General features: G+C 55.2%; 7 protein-coding genes and 2 non-coding genes across 9 annotated transcripts; 4 read left to right on the top strand and 5 right to left on the bottom strand.

Moving 5' to 3' along the window:
• Positions 1–114: 114 nt before the first annotated feature.
• C8Q71DRAFT_508878 (uncharacterized protein) lies at positions 115–1372 on the bottom strand. Its single transcript, XM_047919033.1, has 3 exons — positions 854–1372; positions 685–798; positions 115–634 (listed from the first exon to the last, which is right to left on the bottom strand). The coding sequence occupies exons 1-3, from the start codon at positions 1225–1227 to the stop codon at positions 316–318; spliced, it is 807 nt and encodes a 268-aa protein (XP_047781128.1). The 5' UTR covers positions 1228–1372; the 3' UTR covers positions 115–315.
• Positions 1373–2710: 1338 nt separating this feature from the next.
• C8Q71DRAFT_722314 (uncharacterized protein) lies at positions 2711–4460 on the top strand (the record flags this gene model as incomplete). The annotated part of the gene is made up of 5 exons (XM_047921519.1): positions 2711–3257; positions 3558–3981; positions 4099–4198; positions 4261–4306; positions 4390–4460. The coding sequence occupies 5 exons, from the start codon at positions 2711–2713 to the stop codon at positions 4458–4460; spliced, it is 1188 nt and encodes a 395-aa protein (XP_047781127.1).
• A 328-nt stretch (positions 4461–4788) lies between these two features.
• Positions 4789–4877, bottom strand: C8Q71DRAFT_t44. Its single transcript has one exon. It is a non-coding gene; the product is annotated as a tRNA-His (tRNA).
• Positions 4878–5080: 203 nt separating this feature from the next.
• C8Q71DRAFT_703963 (uncharacterized protein) lies at positions 5081–5961 on the top strand (the record flags this gene model as incomplete). The annotated part of the gene is made up of 5 exons (XM_047920352.1): positions 5081–5137; positions 5200–5228; positions 5284–5624; positions 5686–5769; positions 5822–5961. 5 exons carry the CDS (start codon positions 5081–5083, stop codon positions 5959–5961), a joined length of 651 nt encoding a protein of 216 aa, XP_047781126.1.
• Positions 5962–6254: 293 nt separating this feature from the next.
• On the bottom strand, positions 6255–8630 carry C8Q71DRAFT_894938 (uncharacterized protein; the record flags this gene model as incomplete). Its single annotated transcript, XM_047928728.1, has 10 exons — positions 8343–8630; positions 8196–8282; positions 8099–8140; positions 8016–8043; positions 7805–7966; positions 7647–7731; positions 7504–7591; positions 7387–7453; positions 6992–7330; positions 6255–6938 (listed from the first exon to the last, which is right to left on the bottom strand). The coding sequence occupies exons 1-10, from the start codon at positions 8384–8386 to the stop codon at positions 6255–6257; spliced, it is 1626 nt and encodes a 541-aa protein (XP_047781125.1). The 5' UTR covers positions 8387–8630.
• A 43-nt stretch (positions 8631–8673) lies between these two features.
• On the bottom strand, positions 8674–13077 carry C8Q71DRAFT_831795 (ribosomal RNA-processing protein 12). Its single transcript, XM_047926379.1, has 11 exons — positions 12281–13077; positions 11482–12227; positions 11197–11431; positions 10821–11141; positions 10427–10765; positions 10148–10373; positions 9981–10097; positions 9558–9931; positions 9297–9504; positions 8913–9244; positions 8674–8863 (listed from the first exon to the last, which is right to left on the bottom strand). The coding sequence occupies exons 1-11, from the start codon at positions 12998–13000 to the stop codon at positions 8750–8752; spliced, it is 3732 nt and encodes a 1243-aa protein (XP_047781124.1). The 5' UTR covers positions 13001–13077; the 3' UTR covers positions 8674–8749.
• A 135-nt stretch (positions 13078–13212) lies between these two features.
• Positions 13213–15373, top strand: C8Q71DRAFT_821401 (FAD/NAD-P-binding domain-containing protein). Its single transcript, XM_047926203.1, has 8 exons — positions 13213–13530; positions 13590–13795; positions 13844–13915; positions 13977–14341; positions 14394–14411; positions 14475–14654; positions 14706–14897; positions 14958–15373. The coding sequence occupies exons 1-8, from the start codon at positions 13499–13501 to the stop codon at positions 15243–15245; spliced, it is 1353 nt and encodes a 450-aa protein (XP_047781123.1). The 5' UTR covers positions 13213–13498; the 3' UTR covers positions 15246–15373.
• Positions 15374–15706: 333 nt separating this feature from the next.
• On the top strand, positions 15707–15793 carry C8Q71DRAFT_t45. Its single transcript has one exon. It is a non-coding gene; the product is annotated as a tRNA-Asp (tRNA).
• A 607-nt stretch (positions 15794–16400) lies between these two features.
• Positions 16401–17993, bottom strand: C8Q71DRAFT_846947 (electron transfer flavoprotein alpha subunit). The gene is made up of 3 exons (XM_047926650.1): positions 17621–17993; positions 16830–17556; positions 16401–16778 (listed from the first exon to the last, which is right to left on the bottom strand). Exons 1-3 carry the CDS (start codon positions 17845–17847, stop codon positions 16680–16682), a joined length of 1053 nt encoding a protein of 350 aa, XP_047781122.1. The 5' UTR covers positions 17848–17993; the 3' UTR covers positions 16401–16679.
• Between the last annotated feature and the right edge of the window lie 353 nt (positions 17994–18346).

Raw genomic sequence — 18346 nt, 5'->3', positions numbered from 1 at the left:
GCCAGTGCACAGAGTGCTGAGTACGGAGGCCTAACTTAGGGGGATGGGTGTAGGGACGTCCGACTCCGTGTGTTACCCTTACATTCACTTGAACGTTGAACACCCTCCCACCGCGACGGTGACTGTGTGGTCGTCCGACAAGGTCTTTAACGCAACGATACAATGTGTACCTTGTACTCTGGGGTATACTCAACAGGCGAACAAACGAGGACAACACATCACAAGTTCGATGGGGACGCCATAGCGAGACAGCACAGCAGCAGGACTAGAAAACATTACACATAGCAACCTGAGACTGCACATTCAAACGACCCCCTAGTCTCGTACGCGAGCATCCCAGATCTGTCGGAAATCGTCCTCAGACAACGTCACCGGTTGGGCCCGCACACCATCCGGATCTTTCGCAGTGAGATGTTTGATCGTATAATGTGTGCTCTCCAGTCCTGTCGCGACCAACGTGACGATGCAGGAGCGGGGCTTGCGCATCGCAGAGGTCTTATACTTGAAGGTGTTTCCGAGTTGAGCAACGCCACGGATTTCTGCTTCAATCTTTCTCGTCTGCGGACGTTTTGAGCGTGCAGGGTGATTGAGAAAGTCAGGTTCAGAGTTCTGATACGCCTGAGCACACTGGAAACTGCGCTGATAGTGAGTGATACATCGGATAGATGAGCGGGCGGTGCATACAGATTCTTCGAGATGTTAGGTTTGAGCCTGCCAATCCGCTCTAGATCCCCAGACAGCTCGTTGCAAAAGATAACATTGTATGCGCTGATTGCGGCAAACGAGATGATGCAATGGCTGAGACAAACTATTAATGCTACCGACCTCAAGATAGGACGGTTCACGGACTTACTCTTCAACTGACATCTCCGTAATGGGCTTAGTACGCGCCCTTATTATCCCCTCGATGTACTCAACATAGCCGCCTTTCTCCTCTGCGTAATTTTTTGTAGGACCACGTCCCCGCGAGAACTCTGGGTCGTTGGCCCAGCGATCCGAAGCACGCGCGTGAGTCGATGTAAGCCCTTCCTCCGTCTTTTCTTTGGTGCGGATGTGATGAGCATGTTCTTCCCATAGACACCCGTATCGAATGAGCTGGTCAGACAAGACCTTGTCACGCTGAGCTTGACGTGTGGTGGAATGGGACCTCGAGGCGGACGAAGGCCGAGGCAATGGTTGTGGCGCAGGCCTGGATGCCCTGAGAGAAGTACGACGAGCAGCAGGCATGGAAACGCTTGCAGAGGATGTGAAGGATGTAGGGGAATGAGGTGTGGCGAGGTGAGTATGAGCCGTGATACAAGAACGACGTGAATCTCCGCTAACGCGTCTTATGTACTAGTAGTAGTACGCATCAACAAGTTGAACGTTGAACAGCCTCCCACCGTGATCATGTGACCGCGTGGTCGTCCAACGAGGAACCTCAGGAAGCAGCGCCGTACGGCGAGCGCTAATTGGCAGTGACATACATATGCACGTCCAATGATTAAAGATCCCACTTCTGGGCTTTCTACCGTATAATAGGTGAGTATCACGCAACAGCTTACTCGACAACGTATCATGCTTAATATCCCTGCTCGCAGTATCGTGGTGATGTCGGAAAGTACTTTCGTCGCCAGTTGTGTTCAAGTTAGTCCGATGTCAGGCTACGGGCGAACCCTATCAGCGACCAGTTCCAGCTTCTAGTAGGACATACCCGCTCAGACTCTAGAACCGTCGCTCTGCTCAGACGACCCGGGCTTGACTACGGCGGCAGTCTCACGTCCTCCGGCTATGGGTCTCTCACAGCGACATGTCGCGTAACGGTTTCGACCGACATGTAGTACCGGGTGCCTCGCTTAGCCCACTTTGAGCGTCATAGTAAGTCGGTGGTACTTGTATCGCGCGTGCTGCTTGGCTAAATGGGCCCCCTCCTCCTCCTGTCAGCAGATTGTGCAAGGAACGGGGGCCGCATGATCATAGTACTAAGGGCGCGCACTTGATGTTAAAGCAACACAAATGGCTCAATGATCTTGCCTCGCCCTCGTCCTCGCTGCCTTACTCCGGGGACAGGCTGCGCATAATCGCAGCGTAGTTGTCTTCCCTCTGCTTGGTCTTTGTGGCGAAGGCTAGGTGCTGAGCGCTGAGCGCTGAGATACGGCAAGATCCGATTGTCGATATTCCTGTGAACACGGTCAGTGTTCGGGGCGACCACAGAAGGCGTGCACAGGCTTCTGTGGCAGGGAAGCATACCGCATGGCACCTCCACGATGCACAGATAGGGTGGGCAGCCAATCGTGCTCGTATATAAATGCGTGCCATCCGATTGAGGACTGCCTTGCTACGGCTACTTCCACCCGCACACTCGAGGTATTGATTTTCATGGAATCCTTTTGTCCCGGTGACTGATTCCTTATGATAGAGACGTGACGGAGAGGATGACACACACCAATCTCTTTCCCAATGTTTGTCTGCTCCATGAATACCGCTACACCGTCGCTCATTGCTTCGTCAGACAACTCGAGTCTCTCCATCTACGCTGACGCCTCCCGCAGGCTCGCGTGTGATCCTCGCGACTACGCCATGCACCAAAGGCCACCTGGCACATGTCGATGTCCCGCAGTCGAAAGGCTGCCGAAGTCCACTGGACAAGGAGCTTCCTGTGGATGGCGCCTTGCCTCGATTCCTCTCCGATCGCGTTCCTATGGAAGTCTGCGAAAGCATCGTTGACGAAATGGACTACTGCGACTTGCCGATCGCGGCGTTGGTCAGTCGCGCTTGGTATGCCCGCTCCACCCACAACCTGTATTATGTCGTTCATATCAAATCCCGCAAATCATTCAACTCATTGGTCGAGCAATCACGCAGGTCGCCCCGCGTAAAGCAAATGCTCACGACCACGCATCAACTGCTAGTTGCCCATGAGGACCGGCGCTCACAACAGAAGCCATTTCTGGACGCTCTGCCCCTAGTCTTTTCCAACGCGCTGCCCTTACTGGAGATCCTCACGATCAACGCCGCCCTACGACCTTCTATGCACCCGACCTTCTTCCTCGCGCTCTCGCATTTCGAGCGTCTGGTAACATTGGAGTTGTATCGCGTGGAGCTGTGCAATATCACCGAACTGCGCCGGATCGTCCGCGCATTTCCACGCTTGGAAGAACTTGGTCTCGATAGCGTGACAATGATGCAAGCGTACCCTCCCAACAACGGCTCACCACATCTAGCACGACCCAGCTCGTGCCTGCAGTCCAGTATCAAGCTTCAACGCCTTCAGATTGGTGTCTCGCCTCAACCCGGTTGCGTCAGGGCCTTGCTATCCCTCGTTAACTGGTTGGTAGATTCGGAAAGCTGCGCCTCCCTCCGTGATCTGACAATGAATTCGACTCTCTGCTTGACATCTGATGAGGAATATCAAACTGTGTTCAATCAGACCGACCGACTTGTCAAAACAAGCGGTCGGTTTCTGACGTGCTTTCGGGCAGTACATCCGATCCCCCGTCCTCCATTTTTCCCTTGGCGTCAGTCGTTTCTCCAAGCTATACTACTTGCTCATCCACTGACATGAGGTTATCTTGCAGGAGGATCATCCGGCAGTCATAATCTCCTTGCCAATGTGGCCCTTCGTGAAGTGACGCTTGCATTGTACGCCATCAATGACCCTGAGGATCCCCAAGACGGTTGGCAATCGATGGCGGACAAACTTCGTGTGACGCTCTCCACAGTCCGGAGCCATCGTCTCGAGCACATCACCGTCAACTTCTGGGTTGATCTTATTCTCCCGGACCACTATCTTCGGAAAGGGTGGCTCGAACGGACCCAGAAGCAATTTACTGCAGACATGCACAGCCTGCACGAGGTCATGGCGCGGCCGTACTTCGACGCGTTGAAGAGCGTCGACGTCAGGATAGATGCAAAGTATGTCTTGCGTAGACTGCCACTCTCGAGCGAGCAGCGGATCCGCGAAACAGCCCGGGAGCTGGTCGTTCCTAGTTTCCGGAATTGGTTCGCACCGTGGCATCACCGCGGTATAGTGAACGTCTTTCATGCACACAGGCGGAAAATACAGTAGTGCCGAAGCAGTTCCCATCTCGGAGATCAGACACCTGTACGTCCCCTCAGGCTGCTCAATGGCTCTAATGAAACGCAACCGACGCCCGAGCTATCTAGGCGATATACTCGAGCCGTATTGGTTTACATGATCGGTGGTCACGTCCAGTACGTGAGTCTACATGTTACTCATGCTTGCTGTCAATTGACCTCATGTGCTTCTCTTTTTGGCAGGAAGCAACGTACCTGAAGGAATCGACGTTTCTGTCTCACAAGCATGGTACTTGCCCTCTATCACTCCGGAAACAGCGATGGAAAAGTCTCACATTCATTCGGCTCGCGAACTACACATATATGTATCAGTTATGCAGCGCGCATCCGGCTCTTGTCCAAGTTCTACCCAATCCATCAATGTTCAGTATGCACCTTGCTGAATACAAATCGCAAACACCCACTGTAAGTACGACATCCCGAGCGAGTGCCCCGCGTCTCTTACGGCTCTCGAGTTGCGCACAGGTCATTGTTTGCTTGAAGGGCTTGTGCTTGCGCGATCTGACCGCCTTATTGGCACTGGTCAACACCCAAGGAGAATTGTGCAATTGCATCCCGCGAGCCATGTCAAGTTTCTTTGCTCGTATCGACGGACCGCAGCGCTGGGTACATACTTACATGTCTCAGGTTTGTTCAGCACGTTTCGGGCACGCGCAAGGCGTGGACGGAGTACACAGGGCGTCTGGACAAAACAAATGAAACAAAATAAAATGTTCCTAGGGGGAGTCGAGCCCCCGTCTCCACGGTTTCGTATGCAAGGCAGCCACAACGTGATGATCTGACCACTAATCGATAGGAACCTTGCGAGAAGATCACATTGTGTTTGTATGACCAGCATGGGTGGACTGAATTGGACTGCGGCGGGGTGACGTTGTGGGGCGGGCGGCGGACTCGGATCTGGGCGTGCGGCAGGACCTCCTCCAGGCGAGGCGCGAGCTTCGTCGGTTCTACTTAGTTCGTCTGCTCTCCCACCTCCTCTGGAGCCCCAGATTGAGCCTCAGCCATGCGGAAGACCTCCTACGTTATCGCATTTTTCGCCGTCCTCGCCACGGTTATTCTGGTGAGCTGCCCTCGTATCTAATACGCCCGAAAGGTCCCATTAATCCCAGTAAACCTACACAGAATGGTTTCTCCATCACCCGGCCAGACTGGTTCGCCCGTTCCGCTGCACTCGGCTTGCTCTCCCGCTGATGTTGAGCGTTGAAGGCTCATCGTGAACAACCCAGAGGTCCTCCACTCGAAAGTGACCGTCCAGTATGGTCTCAACAAGCGGTGCGATAGGCAAGTGATCGTCATCCCCGGTCTCCCTGAGGGCAGCCGCCTCGCCTACACCGACTACAAGTGCCGCCCCTTCCCGAACCGCGTCGTCGACAACTGCGAGAAGGAGAACAAGACGTTCTGCATGGTATGGAGCACTGCGCACTACTTCACCGAGCTGGGCATTGGGTTCGGCGTCGTCGCGTGTCTCGCGATCCTGGTTGGCGTGAGCACCCGCTCGCGGCGGCGGAGGATTTGGAAGATGGTTGCGTGGCTGGCGGCGTTCCAAGGTGCGTAGCGACGCTGTGCCCTGTGGATGCTTTCTGATGAGGCGGATGGCCGCGGTTACAGCCATATTCCAAGTGCTAGCGTTCGCTGTCGTGACCCATCTCTACCGCCTTGCCATGTACCCGTCTTTCGAGCGGGCTCGCCCCGGTACGTTTATCATGCATGCCCTCCCGAATGGGTCAGGCTGAACGCGTTCCAGGTACTGCCTATGTCCTCAACACGCTCTCCTGGATCTTCGGTACCCTGGCGACCGTCGGCATCATCACCACCGGTATTTCCGCCAACAAGGGTCACCGCTGGGCTGCCGGCAAACGGGCATACCGTCCCATCGAGGGCTGATGTATCTGGGTATGATATCACGACGTTCACGACCACGATCATGAAAAGCCTGTCCTTTCCATCACGTCTCTTGAACTAGTGCTCCGACGCCCGGCACACTCTTACCTGCCGCGACTTCGCACATACCGCTCTCCCCGCTCTCAACCTTACTGTACTATTGCTGGAACGTCTGCTTCATCCCATATATGCCGCCTGCCCCTGACTTTCCACGTATACACGTGTTAGGCAATTCCATTATATCGTTCGTTCATAGATACAGACGTCCGTGCAGAGATGTTCGGTGCTGAATGCTGTCAGTATTCGTCCTCGGGGTAGTCCACCTGGTCGTAGAGCCGCAAGGTCTCGTTCCAGTCGCGCTTTCTCCTCCTGCGAACAGAGAAATACTTCGCCTTGCTCGCCCACCGTCCGCGCACGCGCCCTTTCTCCTTCCCTCCCGTGCGCGCGAAGTACGTCTCCGGGTCCGGCGGGAGCCCAAGAGTGTTCACCGCCAGGTCCATCACGCGCTTATGCAGCTGCTCGCGCACGGCATGCAGCTCCCAGATATGCTTCTGGCCCATGCGAAGGAGCGTCGAGAGCACCGCAAATGCGCGGAACGCCGAGACGGCGTCCTCGAGCCAGCGCAGCGCCATCCACATCGCGACGGGGACGAGCACCACGGTGAGCGGTGCGAAGGGGAACGTGAGCACCGTGGCGCTGCCCCAGACGCACAGCCCGGAGAGCAGCCCGTAGATGAGCTTGTACTGCGCGATCTCGTCCCAGGTGTCCCAGATCGGGCCGGTGCGCTTGAACCGCGAGACGGCGACGAAGGTGGTGAGGAAGACGGGCAGCCAGAGGAGCAGCCCGGGGAGCGAGATGGTGATGAGGAAGCCGAACCAGGCGAGCCGCACGATGATGCGGTAGAGGATGATATGCGTTGGGATTGGTCGGCGGATGCGGTCGTCTTTGATGCCATGGCGGGCGAGTTGGTCTTGGTAGTCCTACAGAAGGGAAGACTGAGAACCAAGTCTACAGAGTTCCACATGAGGATTACCTTGAGGTCATCAGCCAGTTGTCGGATCCTCTCGTCCTCTCGTATCGCGCCTTCGTTATTCTCCTTGCACACAGCCTCACCCTCGCTACCGCTGTGATTCTCGGATATGGGGCGATCCGAAAGCTTGAACGCTTCCAGGAACGTCCGCACAACGCGCACGTAGTCACCCAAGCTCATCGTCGTCCCTAGTGGTGCATATATGCGTGCCGCGAGCTTCGCGTTTCGGGTCATTTTCCAGGAGGGCGCGTCGAGGGTACCGAGGCTAATTTGCTGGTGCATCTTTGCTGTGAGAGAGCGAATTTCTTCGTAATTCACGGGAACGAGAAGTTCAGGATTGTCCTGTAGTGCTCGTTCAACGAGTGGCTCGTGTGGCATGGGTTGACAGTCTATCTTACCTTGGGAGTGAACCTCAGAGGCTCGTGGAACGTGACCAACACGTCTGACCGGAAGTGTTGTCGGTGCCTGCACGAACCCGTGAGCAATCATATGAATGCAACGAGCTTTCCACGTACATGTAAGTGATTGAGCACGTCTGCACGAACATCTCAAAGTCGGGATTGTGTCGATTGCGTGACAGTACATCAGAGACGAGGCGAGCAACTGGGGCGGTAGACATTCATTCAGCGTATAGCGAGCGATGAATAGCCACACTAACCTCCAGTCTTGAGCGGAGCAATAGTCGGGTGGTACCGGCTCATGCCTTCTGGGAACAAGCAAACAGCATCCCCGTACTCCAGAGCCTGAGAATTGGCAAGTCATCAAGTTGAAGGCCTACCTGAGACCGACACGAGGAAGGTTGGCAAATGTACATACCTCGATGAGGTGCTGCATGACATTTGTATTGTCCGCATCGCCACTAGGGAAGTCTTGGCGTCGCTTGATGGGTACGGTACCAGCAGACTCTATCAACCAGCTGGTGAATGTTTTCTTGCCGAATTGCGTCGACTTGGCTGTGAGACGCAGAAGGTTTCGCCTCTGTTACTGTTGAGTGCCTGTGTTGATACAGTGGAGACAGGTGCATCACCTTGTGCGGAATTGTGGTAACCAGAAGACTGGCATCTATGGTCAGCTGCTCCCGTTCTCTGTAGGTGCGGTAATGGTACTCACAGAGCATCGGTCAGAGAGTTGCTGTGGTTAGCGCATACAATGCTGCAAACGAGACTCGGTACGATGTAGGATGCGTAGTTACATTGTGACCGCGTACCATGGTTTGCCCCTAGGCGGTATTACCTGCGCATTCTCGACTACTATGGTGCCGTAGAATATCTTGAGCACAAACTTGAACAGCAGTCTGTTTGCCACGTCTGAGAACATGCACATATACATAAAGCACACCTATGACTGCACGGACCTGATGAAGAAGTACGACCATGGCGTTGGTGAGCCAGCGGGCATGCCAGTTGAGACGATATACTGATAGTAGCTCAGACTTCAAGCTTCACGACGAAACAAGGGCTCGGCCAGGCAGGGTGAGCATACAGGCAGTGGTGGCTAGAGACGTAGAGGCGTCCGCTACTGCGGGCCAATGCTTGGAGCGCACCGCTCCGAGCAACGTTCGCAGCGAGCGCGTCGCGGCTATGTCGCGGTCTCGCGGCACGCTCACGTGTTACCCCGCATCAAGGCCAAGCAAGCACCGCGCAGTACCACCCGGTGTACAATTCAGTATGTATCCCCACCCGTGGTTCGAAAGACACATGCATAGCGAGATAGATCCTCAGAAAGTACACAGGTACAAGCACAGCTAGTGAACGGTCTGCTTCATCGCTTCCCAGCGATTCCAACGCGCTTGCGTCCCTGCTTTTTGGCTGCTTGTGACAACGACAGGTAGGCGTATGGCTCCACGCCCCCCTTCTTGACATCGCCTCCAGCTTTCTGTACAGAGGGTCAGCAATGGTCAGTGAGGTAGGCTGATTAGACGTACCTTAGCCTTGAACTCTTGGCCAAGCTTAGCTTCTGTTCTCCGCTTGTTCTTCTTGCCACCGGCCGCATCAGCCTCGCCCATCTCGACATCTGCGTCAGCCTCCTCATTTTCTCTCCGCCGTTTCTTCGTGTCCTTGTTGAACTTGATACGCCCGTTCGGACCGCGCGTGAAACCGTCTGCTGATGTCAAGCTCTCCTTGTAAGCGTCGTCTGCTGCCGCGACCTCATCCGCTGCTTCCTCGTCCTCGTCAATGACCATTTTGCCACTGTCTTCATCTGTCTTGAAGCGAGCGGCATCCTGGCCCGGCTTTCGCCGCTTGCCACCTTTTGCGTCTGCTTCCAACTCAGCATGGGACTGGAGGTCAGAATGTTGAAGGCTACTCACTGGTGAGACGGGCTGCTGCACCGTGCAAGAGATCCATGGGTTCATTGTCGTCCATACGAATACGAGCCCCTCCGCTGTTGTTCTTGGATTTTTCAGACCGCGCGTTGCGAGCTGCGGGTACATCATCATCGCTATCGTCAAGCTCACTCTCGCTCCCGTATAAAACGTCCTCGAAGGCATCTCCACCAGAGGGCTTCGACGCGGGTTCCTGAGGGGCTAGATGTGAGCGCGAGCAGCAATATGTTGATGGGATTCACACACCTCCTCGTCCTCGTTATCCGCGTTCATGGCTTTCTTCCTCTTGGCCCTATCCTTCCTCTTCTTGATATTCACCAGCACTTTGCGTGCGTCCTCCTCACCCGCACAAGCGTACACATCCTCCCACCCGAATCTTCGGAGCATGCGCTCGAAAATGTGGCGGACCTTCGCCTTGAAGTGGTTCTTGTGGTCGTGCGACCAGCGGAGAAGAGCAGGGACAAGCTCCTTGAGGTGCGGGCGGAGAAGGTCGGCGGCCATTGTGTGGATCGCGAGCTTGACGAAACCGAGCACGGACTTGACAATCTCGCGGTTGGCGGAGGTGACGAAGACGAGGAGGGTAGTGAAGATATCCTTTTGCATCTGAAGGGACAGCGAATCTAATGACATTGTCAGTAACAGTAGAGCTGAGATGCTTGCATGACGTACCCTTGAACTCGAAGACGAGACGGGAAATAGCTGTGACGGTCGCACTAATCATATGCGGCGTCGCACCTGCTAGTCCGCCAGCAATCATGGTCATGTATTCGTCAAGACTAGCAGTCGCTATACCGATCGTAAGTATCGAGGTCTGCTGTCAAGCTACGCACACGTACCTTCTGGAGCACCATCCTGATCCATTCCGTCAACCGCACTCCGCTTGACTACTCCACCCTCGTTCATCTTCTTGCCCATCACAACAATCAGGTCAAATGCAACATTGCGAGCCTTCTCGGACGGCTCCTTGGTACCGAGAACCGCTTCTGGGATGACGGACAGCATGAGATGAAGATGCGCAGGTGGTATAAGTGGGACAAGACGAGTGAGCAGCTGGAATCGGTCCTACATCCACAAATTCAGCATCGACTTCAGCGGCTAAGTACATGAGAACTAACCTTCTTTGCTGCCGCAGCGAGACCATCAGCGACACCGTCCAGTTGCCGGAGCACCGCGTCAACATCTACCGTCGCCTTTTCGCCTTCCACGAGCTTCGCAAGGATCTTGTACCCGCGCTTCTGTACGCCGTTGTCTCTGCTCTCCAGCACCTCGCTCTTGAGGCAGAGGTCGAAGAGCGCGGTAGCATCCACGGAGGAAAGGTGAGGCAACACGAGCACGAGCAGGTCTTGGGTTACCGCGGTGATGTTCTCTAGGCCCTTTGCGCCCGCAGACTTACTCGTCTTCACGAGGTTCTGCTTGAACAGGTCGACAAGCTTGATGTATGCCCTAGCAATCTCCTGCAAAGTATGATGAGTCGTGTAAATTATGGCGTGCTTCGGCTGCTCCACGTACCTGCTCACCGGCGATGCCAGCCCACACACTGACGACGTCCCCGACCATGCCCTGCGAGTCTCTCCCGGCGCTGCTGAACACGTTGAAGAGCACAGCAAGCCAACTCTCGGCCTGCCCGCGCAGGAACTTCACGTTCTGCTCGGCCTCCGCTTCTGAGATCACATCAACGCGCACCGACTCCGGAAGTTTGGTGAGGTCTCCAGAGGCGATGGCGAGATTCGACTCGATCAACGTCTTGAGAGCGCGCAGAATGGCCGGCCGCAGCTCCGTCTGGTTGTACAGAAGCTGGGACAGCAGCTGGGCGAATTCTGGTGTCAGGGCCTGTTGGGATGTTACTTAGTCGCTTATACGTCACACAGGCGAGATAAGACTCTACCTTCTGCAGATCCGGGGGTCCCCAGCAGTAGCCCGGTAAGCCCTGCCAAATCTGCTCGACGAGGACGCTCCACACCTTCGCCTCCGACTTGCGGCCGGCGCTCTCTGCGGTTTGCTGTAGATCGAACATGCGCTCCGTGAGAGGTACGAAGTACGCCAGGAAATGTCCGAGAGGCGAGGGATGTGGCTGGGAGAGGAGAGGGAGTAGGAAGGCACGCGGTTCACGACCAGCTTGTCTGTGTTCTGGTAAGTCGTGAATCAACATGGTTGAGATATAGTGAAGTACCTGTCCGCTGGTTCGAGATCGAGAGGTAAAGCCTTGAGCAGAACCTCGGGACCCAGAACACGCATAGCTGTGCTCAGAGTGGCATCTGCGGCCTCCTTGTACTCGAAGGTCTTCTGTACCCTGAGGTCGCCCACCTTCGCGATAAGGGGCAGAAGGAGCTGTTCGGACGCCGTCGGTGACGTTCTGGAGCCACCGCGATACCTCAGATTATCGATGAGTGACGAGACAACCGCGAGCAACTCCAGTATCGAGCGGGCCAAGCTGAGTGCGTCGAAGGCTTTGGTCGTCTGCGCGACGATCTTGCCAATGACCGACTTCTTCTCCTGACCAGCCTTCTCCGCGAGCGCGGATTTGATAAGTGAAGGCGCGAAACACTGACCCACTTGGTTGAGGGCCTGGGCCGCCGCCTTGCGTGTCTCTGTGTCCTGGAACTCGAGCAGCGGCCATGCTGCCTTCCAGGCCTTGTTCACATCCTTCGCACTCTTCTCTGAGTCAGTCGCGTAAAGCGCAAGCATAGCGTTTCCGAGGACCGCTGCCCACACAGGTGCCAGGACAGTGTCGGTCTTGGCGGGCGAAGACGAGAGAACGGCATCGAGGATGTCCGAAAGCTGCTCTCGAATACCGCTTGATGGATCGTCGACGGCCGAACTAAGCAGATCGGAGAGTAGGGAGTACGCAGACTGTGCAAGGTAGGGGTTGCCAAGCCGCGGGAGCAGGAGGAGGGATGATGTTAGGGAGGGCAAGGACTTGCGCGCGTTCATCAGATCATATGATGATTACAGAGAACGCGGATACTCACTGCAGCAGGAAGTGTGGGGAGAACAGGGCGCAAAAATGCGAGCAGATGTATCGCAGTGTCCGGGTTGTCTGTCTCTGCTTTCTTCCCCTTGAACTTCACTGGGGCACCCGTGTTGACTTCTCCGAGAGCGGAGATGGACCAATCCGCGACTCGCTGAGCATAGGGATGTTGAAGCAATGGGGCCGGCGGATTTGCGAGGACTTCTTTGACGATCTCACAAGCCTTCTTCCGCACTTTCGGACGTGGATCGAGGGTGAGCTGCAGAATGAAATTGAAAGACTGGCGGAGGCCCTGTGACTCTAGCTGCGGACGTTCGAGGGCCTGGAAGATCGCACCGTACAGTCCGAGCTGCGATCGCAACGGCGGCGCATGGGAGACAAGAGTAGGAAACAGGGGTGATGTGAGTGATATTGTGGTGTCTAGGTGGGCCCGTATGACAGGGTGCGAGACGTGCGGGGTGACAAGGGCGAGTAAGTAGAGGATTGCAGGTAGTACATCTCCGTCGCCAAGTGGTGGTCCGGATGTAGGTGCGGCTTGCAAGGCACCCTCGATGGTAGTTAGAAGAGCGGCGAAGTAGGCGGTTGGAGACGGTTGAGTGTTCTGCTCCCGGAAGGTCGCCTCGAGAGCGTGCAGCAGGGTCGCAGGTGTCTTTTGGTGAGGTAGTGACGACGATGTGTGAGGGCGTATCTTGGCCAGCGCGGTCTCCAATGAGTCGGCCATGATGTTGGCTGATTTGCAGTGATGATATGGCTGGCGCGCCAGACGTTGTGAGGAGAGCCCGCGCCGATGCTGCACCGATGCCTGCAGCCTCGAGCGCAAGAAAATCTTGAAGTGAGATCTTGATCATGCCGCGATCGGGGTAGCTGTATCTTGGGCGCCTGCTGCAGGGTCATAATGGGCGCCAACCAAACCATCCTACTGAACTTGAACGACACGGATGCTCGCCGTCGATCCGAGTACTGGAAGTTGCAGTCAGCACACTGCACTGTCTACGACTAATGTAAACACTCTATCATTTTTCTCTTCAAAAGGGGCTACTACATGTGTCGTGGTCTACCACGCTCTATCTCCCGCTACTGGTTCTATCTATGGTCGAAGCAGGTAGCATCATGCGCACCCTTTTGTGTCACTCGATTCCCAGAACGTGGCGAATGAGGATGATAACGAGCTGCAAGGCAATCGTGAGGATGCTGAGTCTTTCGCGCTGATCCCACACGCATGCCTGGCCCAAAGTTTCGAGTCGCAATTTGGTTCGTCGTCCATCCTGAACGGTCGCATGGCTCAGTGCTCACGAGCCATTACCCGATAGTGGAGGGGGGATTGGAGGTCTATGCCTTGCCGTTGCTCTCTCAAAGCACTCGGACATACAGGTGGATCTGTATGAAGCAGCTGCACGTTTCAAGGAGATCGGTGCTGGCGTCATGATCTGGTCGCGGACGTGGGAGATACTGACTCTCCTCGGACTGGATGGCAAGTTCGCAGAAATAGCCCATGCTCCCCCTGACGGTTCCGACGGTGCGCTACAGGCTACCTCACATCACGCTGCAACTAAGTATACAAAAGGTGTAGGATTTGACTATCGCAAGTCTGACCAGCCGGAGGAAGGTCACCGCTTCTACTTCTTTGAACGTCCGTGTGAGTACAGTGATCTTCGCGCAATCTTCAGAGGATACCTGACTGTACCGACCCGCCTCAGATGGCTGCATCCGTTTTCACCGCGCGCAATTCCTCGACGTCTTCGTCGACGCGCTACCGGAAGGCGTCGATCACTTCGGCAAGCGACTGATTTCTTACTCGCAAACCTCATCGGATACGCCAGTGGAGTTGCATTTCAGCGACAACACATCCGCAGTCTGCGATGTCCTGATCGGATGTGACGGCATCAAGTCGACGATTCGCAAACAGATGCTTGAAGAGAAGGCGAGAATGGGTCAGAAAGAGTTACTGCGAAACATCAACCCGATATGGACCGGCACTACCGTTTATCGAGGCTTGATCCCAGTCGACCGCCTCAAGGCTCTGGATGGTAAGGAGCATAGGACGATCGAAACACCAATGATGGTATGGACCGTCGTGCATCCGGAAGCATCTCGCCGCTCACGGAAAATCGCAGTATTGTGGCAAACACAAGGTTGGTCACGGCCGCACAACATGAACGCCTCGGATTTCACAGTCGTTCATGACGCCTCCATAGCACGTCGTCAGCTATTCCATCTCTAAGCGTAGTATCGTCAACGTTGTGGCTTGTACATCACGTCCTGACCTTGAAGGGTCAACATACCGTGACGGCGAGCCATGGGTTGTTGACTGTACGCAAGAAGAATTACTAGATTGTTATAATGGCTGGGAACCCGAAGTCGTAGAGATGCTCAAGGTACGTGAGTACACATTCAGTCCATGCGATGGCATTGAGCTGTTCGGACAGTGTATCGAGAAGCCTACAAGATGGGGCATACATCATCTTCGTCCTCTGCCAATGTACGTATCGAACAAGGTCGCATTGCTTGGAGATGCGGTAGGTCTCTTGAGCATCATGTATAGGGCGCTCTCCAATGCAACGGTCCAGGCACACGCCATGAGTCCGCACCAGGGCGCAGGTGCAGGACATGCCATAGAGGTGCATTTCAATCCGACGCATCAACGCCCATCCCGTCTAACATACGTACGATGAGCGCAGGACGCGTTCATCCTTGCGCATCTCTTGGGACATCATTCCATTACCCTAGCAAGGCTACCACAGGCACTGCTCGCTTACGAGCACGTTCGACTGCCCCTCGCGAATCACGTCCTCCGGGGCTCCTACGAGTCGGGCAAGATGTACGAGTTCGACGGCCCCCAAGGAGATAGTCTACAGGGATTAGGCCCAGCACTGGAGAAGCAGTGGGATTGGCTCGACCAGACGACTCCGACAGGCGAAGCAGATAGAGCAGTAGAGCGGCTCGAAGATATGGTACAAAATGAGTGACAGAGGCAATGCATGTGGATCCTATGTACATACACACTGGCACGAGCGTCGGACTGTGCTCGGACTCGTCGAGATGAAGGCAATCCTTCCCAGATCCTTCCTATATTTAAGCGAAAACGCGGTGTCCCCACCGCGTCGACATTTCGGCTTCGTGATTGGCTGCAAGTGCCAAGCTCCGCATCCTGAGCAGAGCCACCGTGGCCCATCCGCGCACGTGACCGCGCAACGGGGGCCCCGAGTCGCCCGGGCGCGAGGGGCGCCCCTTACAGTAACTTCCGCTTCAAAAGCTATATATCATATGTACTACTCACCTACTTAACTTCTGAACTCTGTATCGTGAACCGTGAACGTGAACCGTGCAGTGCACAGGTGTTTGCTATCAAGTAAGTACTTAAGTGTGTAAGTTATGTACTGGAAGGCCAAGACGGTATTGTTCCAGTAATGAAATCAAATATCATCAATCCCTGGTAGTATATCGGTTAGTACACGCGCCTGTCATTGTAGTACAATGCGCGCGCGAAAGCGGGGTTCGACTCCCCGCCAGGGAGAGTTCTTTTGCCCCTATGCTTGCGGAATATCGTACTGTGCAGTAGATTGGTTTTGCCAGAAGGTCGGTAAATTGGAAACTACGCCCCTACGGGAATAGACGCTGGCCGCACTGTGTGCCTGCCCAATATGGCAAGTGCATCTTTGCCCGCTGTTTCGTAGCGAAACTCGACACCTGTGCACTTCTCCTGACATAGAGAAACTATAATTAGATGACCTCCAAAGCGCATCAAAAATATTTTGATCAGCATAGGGCCGCACTTTCCAGAGACGTCCTCGGTTTTGCAGCGCAAGTCACGAATCCCGCTGAGTCGGAATTCAGGCGTGCGAATTTCCCCCTTGTTGTGATCTATTTGCCACCTACAGAAAACACCAGCGCTTCAAGTCGCCACAACCTGACTGAACCCGGGGCGATATCAACGACTGAATGATACAGTCTCTCGCTATGGCAAGGTCTACAGCCGGCAGACCCGTATGTATATTGGCAGGGCCGGAATTTTCTCTTTGTCACTTGTGATCTGTTTGGGACGTACCGAAAACACCGGCCACAGCCCGAGTATTCGCGCGCAGCCTGCGGCAACATCAACGCGTCAACGTGCCAACCACTGAGTGACACCAGTAGTCTTTCGAATTTCACCAGTCATAAGCGGTCACAACGTTTGAACGTTCAAACGTTCACAGTCGGCGCACCCGTCGGCGCCATTCGAGTATTGAACTGTGCTTGCAAGGTTCTCAGATTCTCTTGACTGGTTTGAGCATCACCTGTTCACTCCCTGGTCACGTATGATAGCACAGCTATGACTCTGACAGGCAGCCACGACACTAGTATGACAATCGGTAGCGGAGCGCAGCGTCATGGTGTCTGTTGGTATCCATACAATGATTGTCCTACTGTGCTTTCAACTTCTCGACGAGTTCCGGAACCGCCTCGTACAAATCCGCTACAAGTCCTGCGTCGGCTACCTGGAAGATAGGAGCATCGGGGTCCTGCAATCTCCCATTAGTGACTGTCGCCGTTGCATTCATTAACCGACATACCTTGTTTATCGCCACAATCATCTTAGAATCTTTCATTCCCGCCAGGTGCTGAATGGCGCCGGATATGCCGATGGCCATGTAGAGCTCAGGCGCGACGACCTTGCCAGTTTGACCGACTTGCAACGAGTTGTCTGCGTAGCCCGCGTCGACTGCAGCTCGGGATGCACCAATCGCAGCACCAAGAATGTCTGCCAGCGGCTCGAGCGTTGCGTTGAACGTCTCGGCATTCTTCAGCGCGCGTCCGCCAGAGACGACGCGGCTCGCAACACCGAGCTCGGGACGGTCCGACTTCGTCAAGTCGGTCCTGACATGCTGTGAGGGCGGGCTGGAAACTTCAATGGGGTCGACGGACGTGTCCTCCACTTGCGAGTCCTGCTCGGGAGCCGCCGAGAAGGCAGTGGATCTCACTGTGAAGAACTTGATGGGGACTGACGGCGGCGCACGGACAGTGGCAATAGCGTTGCCTGCGTAAATGGGGCGAGTGAATGTTGTTGAGTTGTCGGAGCTATCGTGCTCCACGGATGTGATGTCGGAGACAGCAGGGAGGTCGAGCCGTGCCGCGACGCGAGGAAGGAGGGACTTCGCAGAGGAAGAGTGCGAGGATACAACATGTGTGAACGGCGCGCCAGACGAGAGAAGCTTCTCGAGGAGTGGCGACACAGTCTCAGGGATGGGTGCAGCGTACTGAGAGGATGTGCTGTGCAGAAGGGCGCTCAGACCCTTCAGCCTAGAACAGACACGCGAATCAGCTGCTACTAGATCGCGGTCCCCTATCACGCTTTATGACTTACTTCTTTGCCTTCTCTACAACACCCTTGACCTCATCTGGCCCGCCGACAACGAGGCCAGTGACCTGTCCACCTAATTGCTGCGCCGCTGTGAGAGCCGACAGGGAGCCGGAGTCAATCATCCCTGCACGGTGCTCGAGGAAGACCAGTGCGTGAGGGCCGGGAACAGTAGCGTAACGTCTGCAGAGTGGCCTGCGTGCGACGAGATAGCGGGCTCGCAGCATGGTCATGGTGGGTGCTCTGTCGTGGAAGGCCTCTGCAGAGTGATAGGGCCTGCAGTGGACCTCAGGTAGACCCTGGTAGACCTCAAGAATCAAGTGCGCGCGCTCTGAGTCTCGCCGCTCGGACGAGTGAGAGCCGCGGCGCCTACGCGCTCACGTGTCGCCGTACTGCCTCCTGCTTCACGCATTCATCTCCGCTGGGCCTTCCAGTTACACATACGCGAGCCACCTCGAACTCGTCTCCGCCGCGCTACGTGTGCTTGACAGTAACGTCGACAAGTAAAGTTGTCATGTCTACTGCCATTCTCATTGTCATTTTCAAGATCAGCGATGGGCAGTTGCTGCAATCGGCCCACGCAGCACGCTTCACATTCATTCCTTGATTCTGTGTGAACTCAATCATCTCCGTCGTGCGTGGAGATACGCCGTCAGGTATGATTGGATGCTATCTATTTTGTGCGGTTCAAGGTTTGATTCAAACTCATTTTAGATATTGTCGGAACGCCAC

This window comes from Rhodofomes roseus (assembly GCF_022264815.1).
Source record: "Rhodofomes roseus strain CIRM-BRFM 1785 chromosome Unknown C8Q71scaffold_6, whole genome shotgun sequence".
Lineage (NCBI taxonomy): Eukaryota > Fungi > Basidiomycota > Agaricomycetes > Polyporales > Fomitopsidaceae > Rhodofomes > Rhodofomes roseus.
The sequence above is the reverse complement of the archived record's forward strand: the minus strand, read 5'-3'. Positions and strand labels throughout refer to the sequence as shown.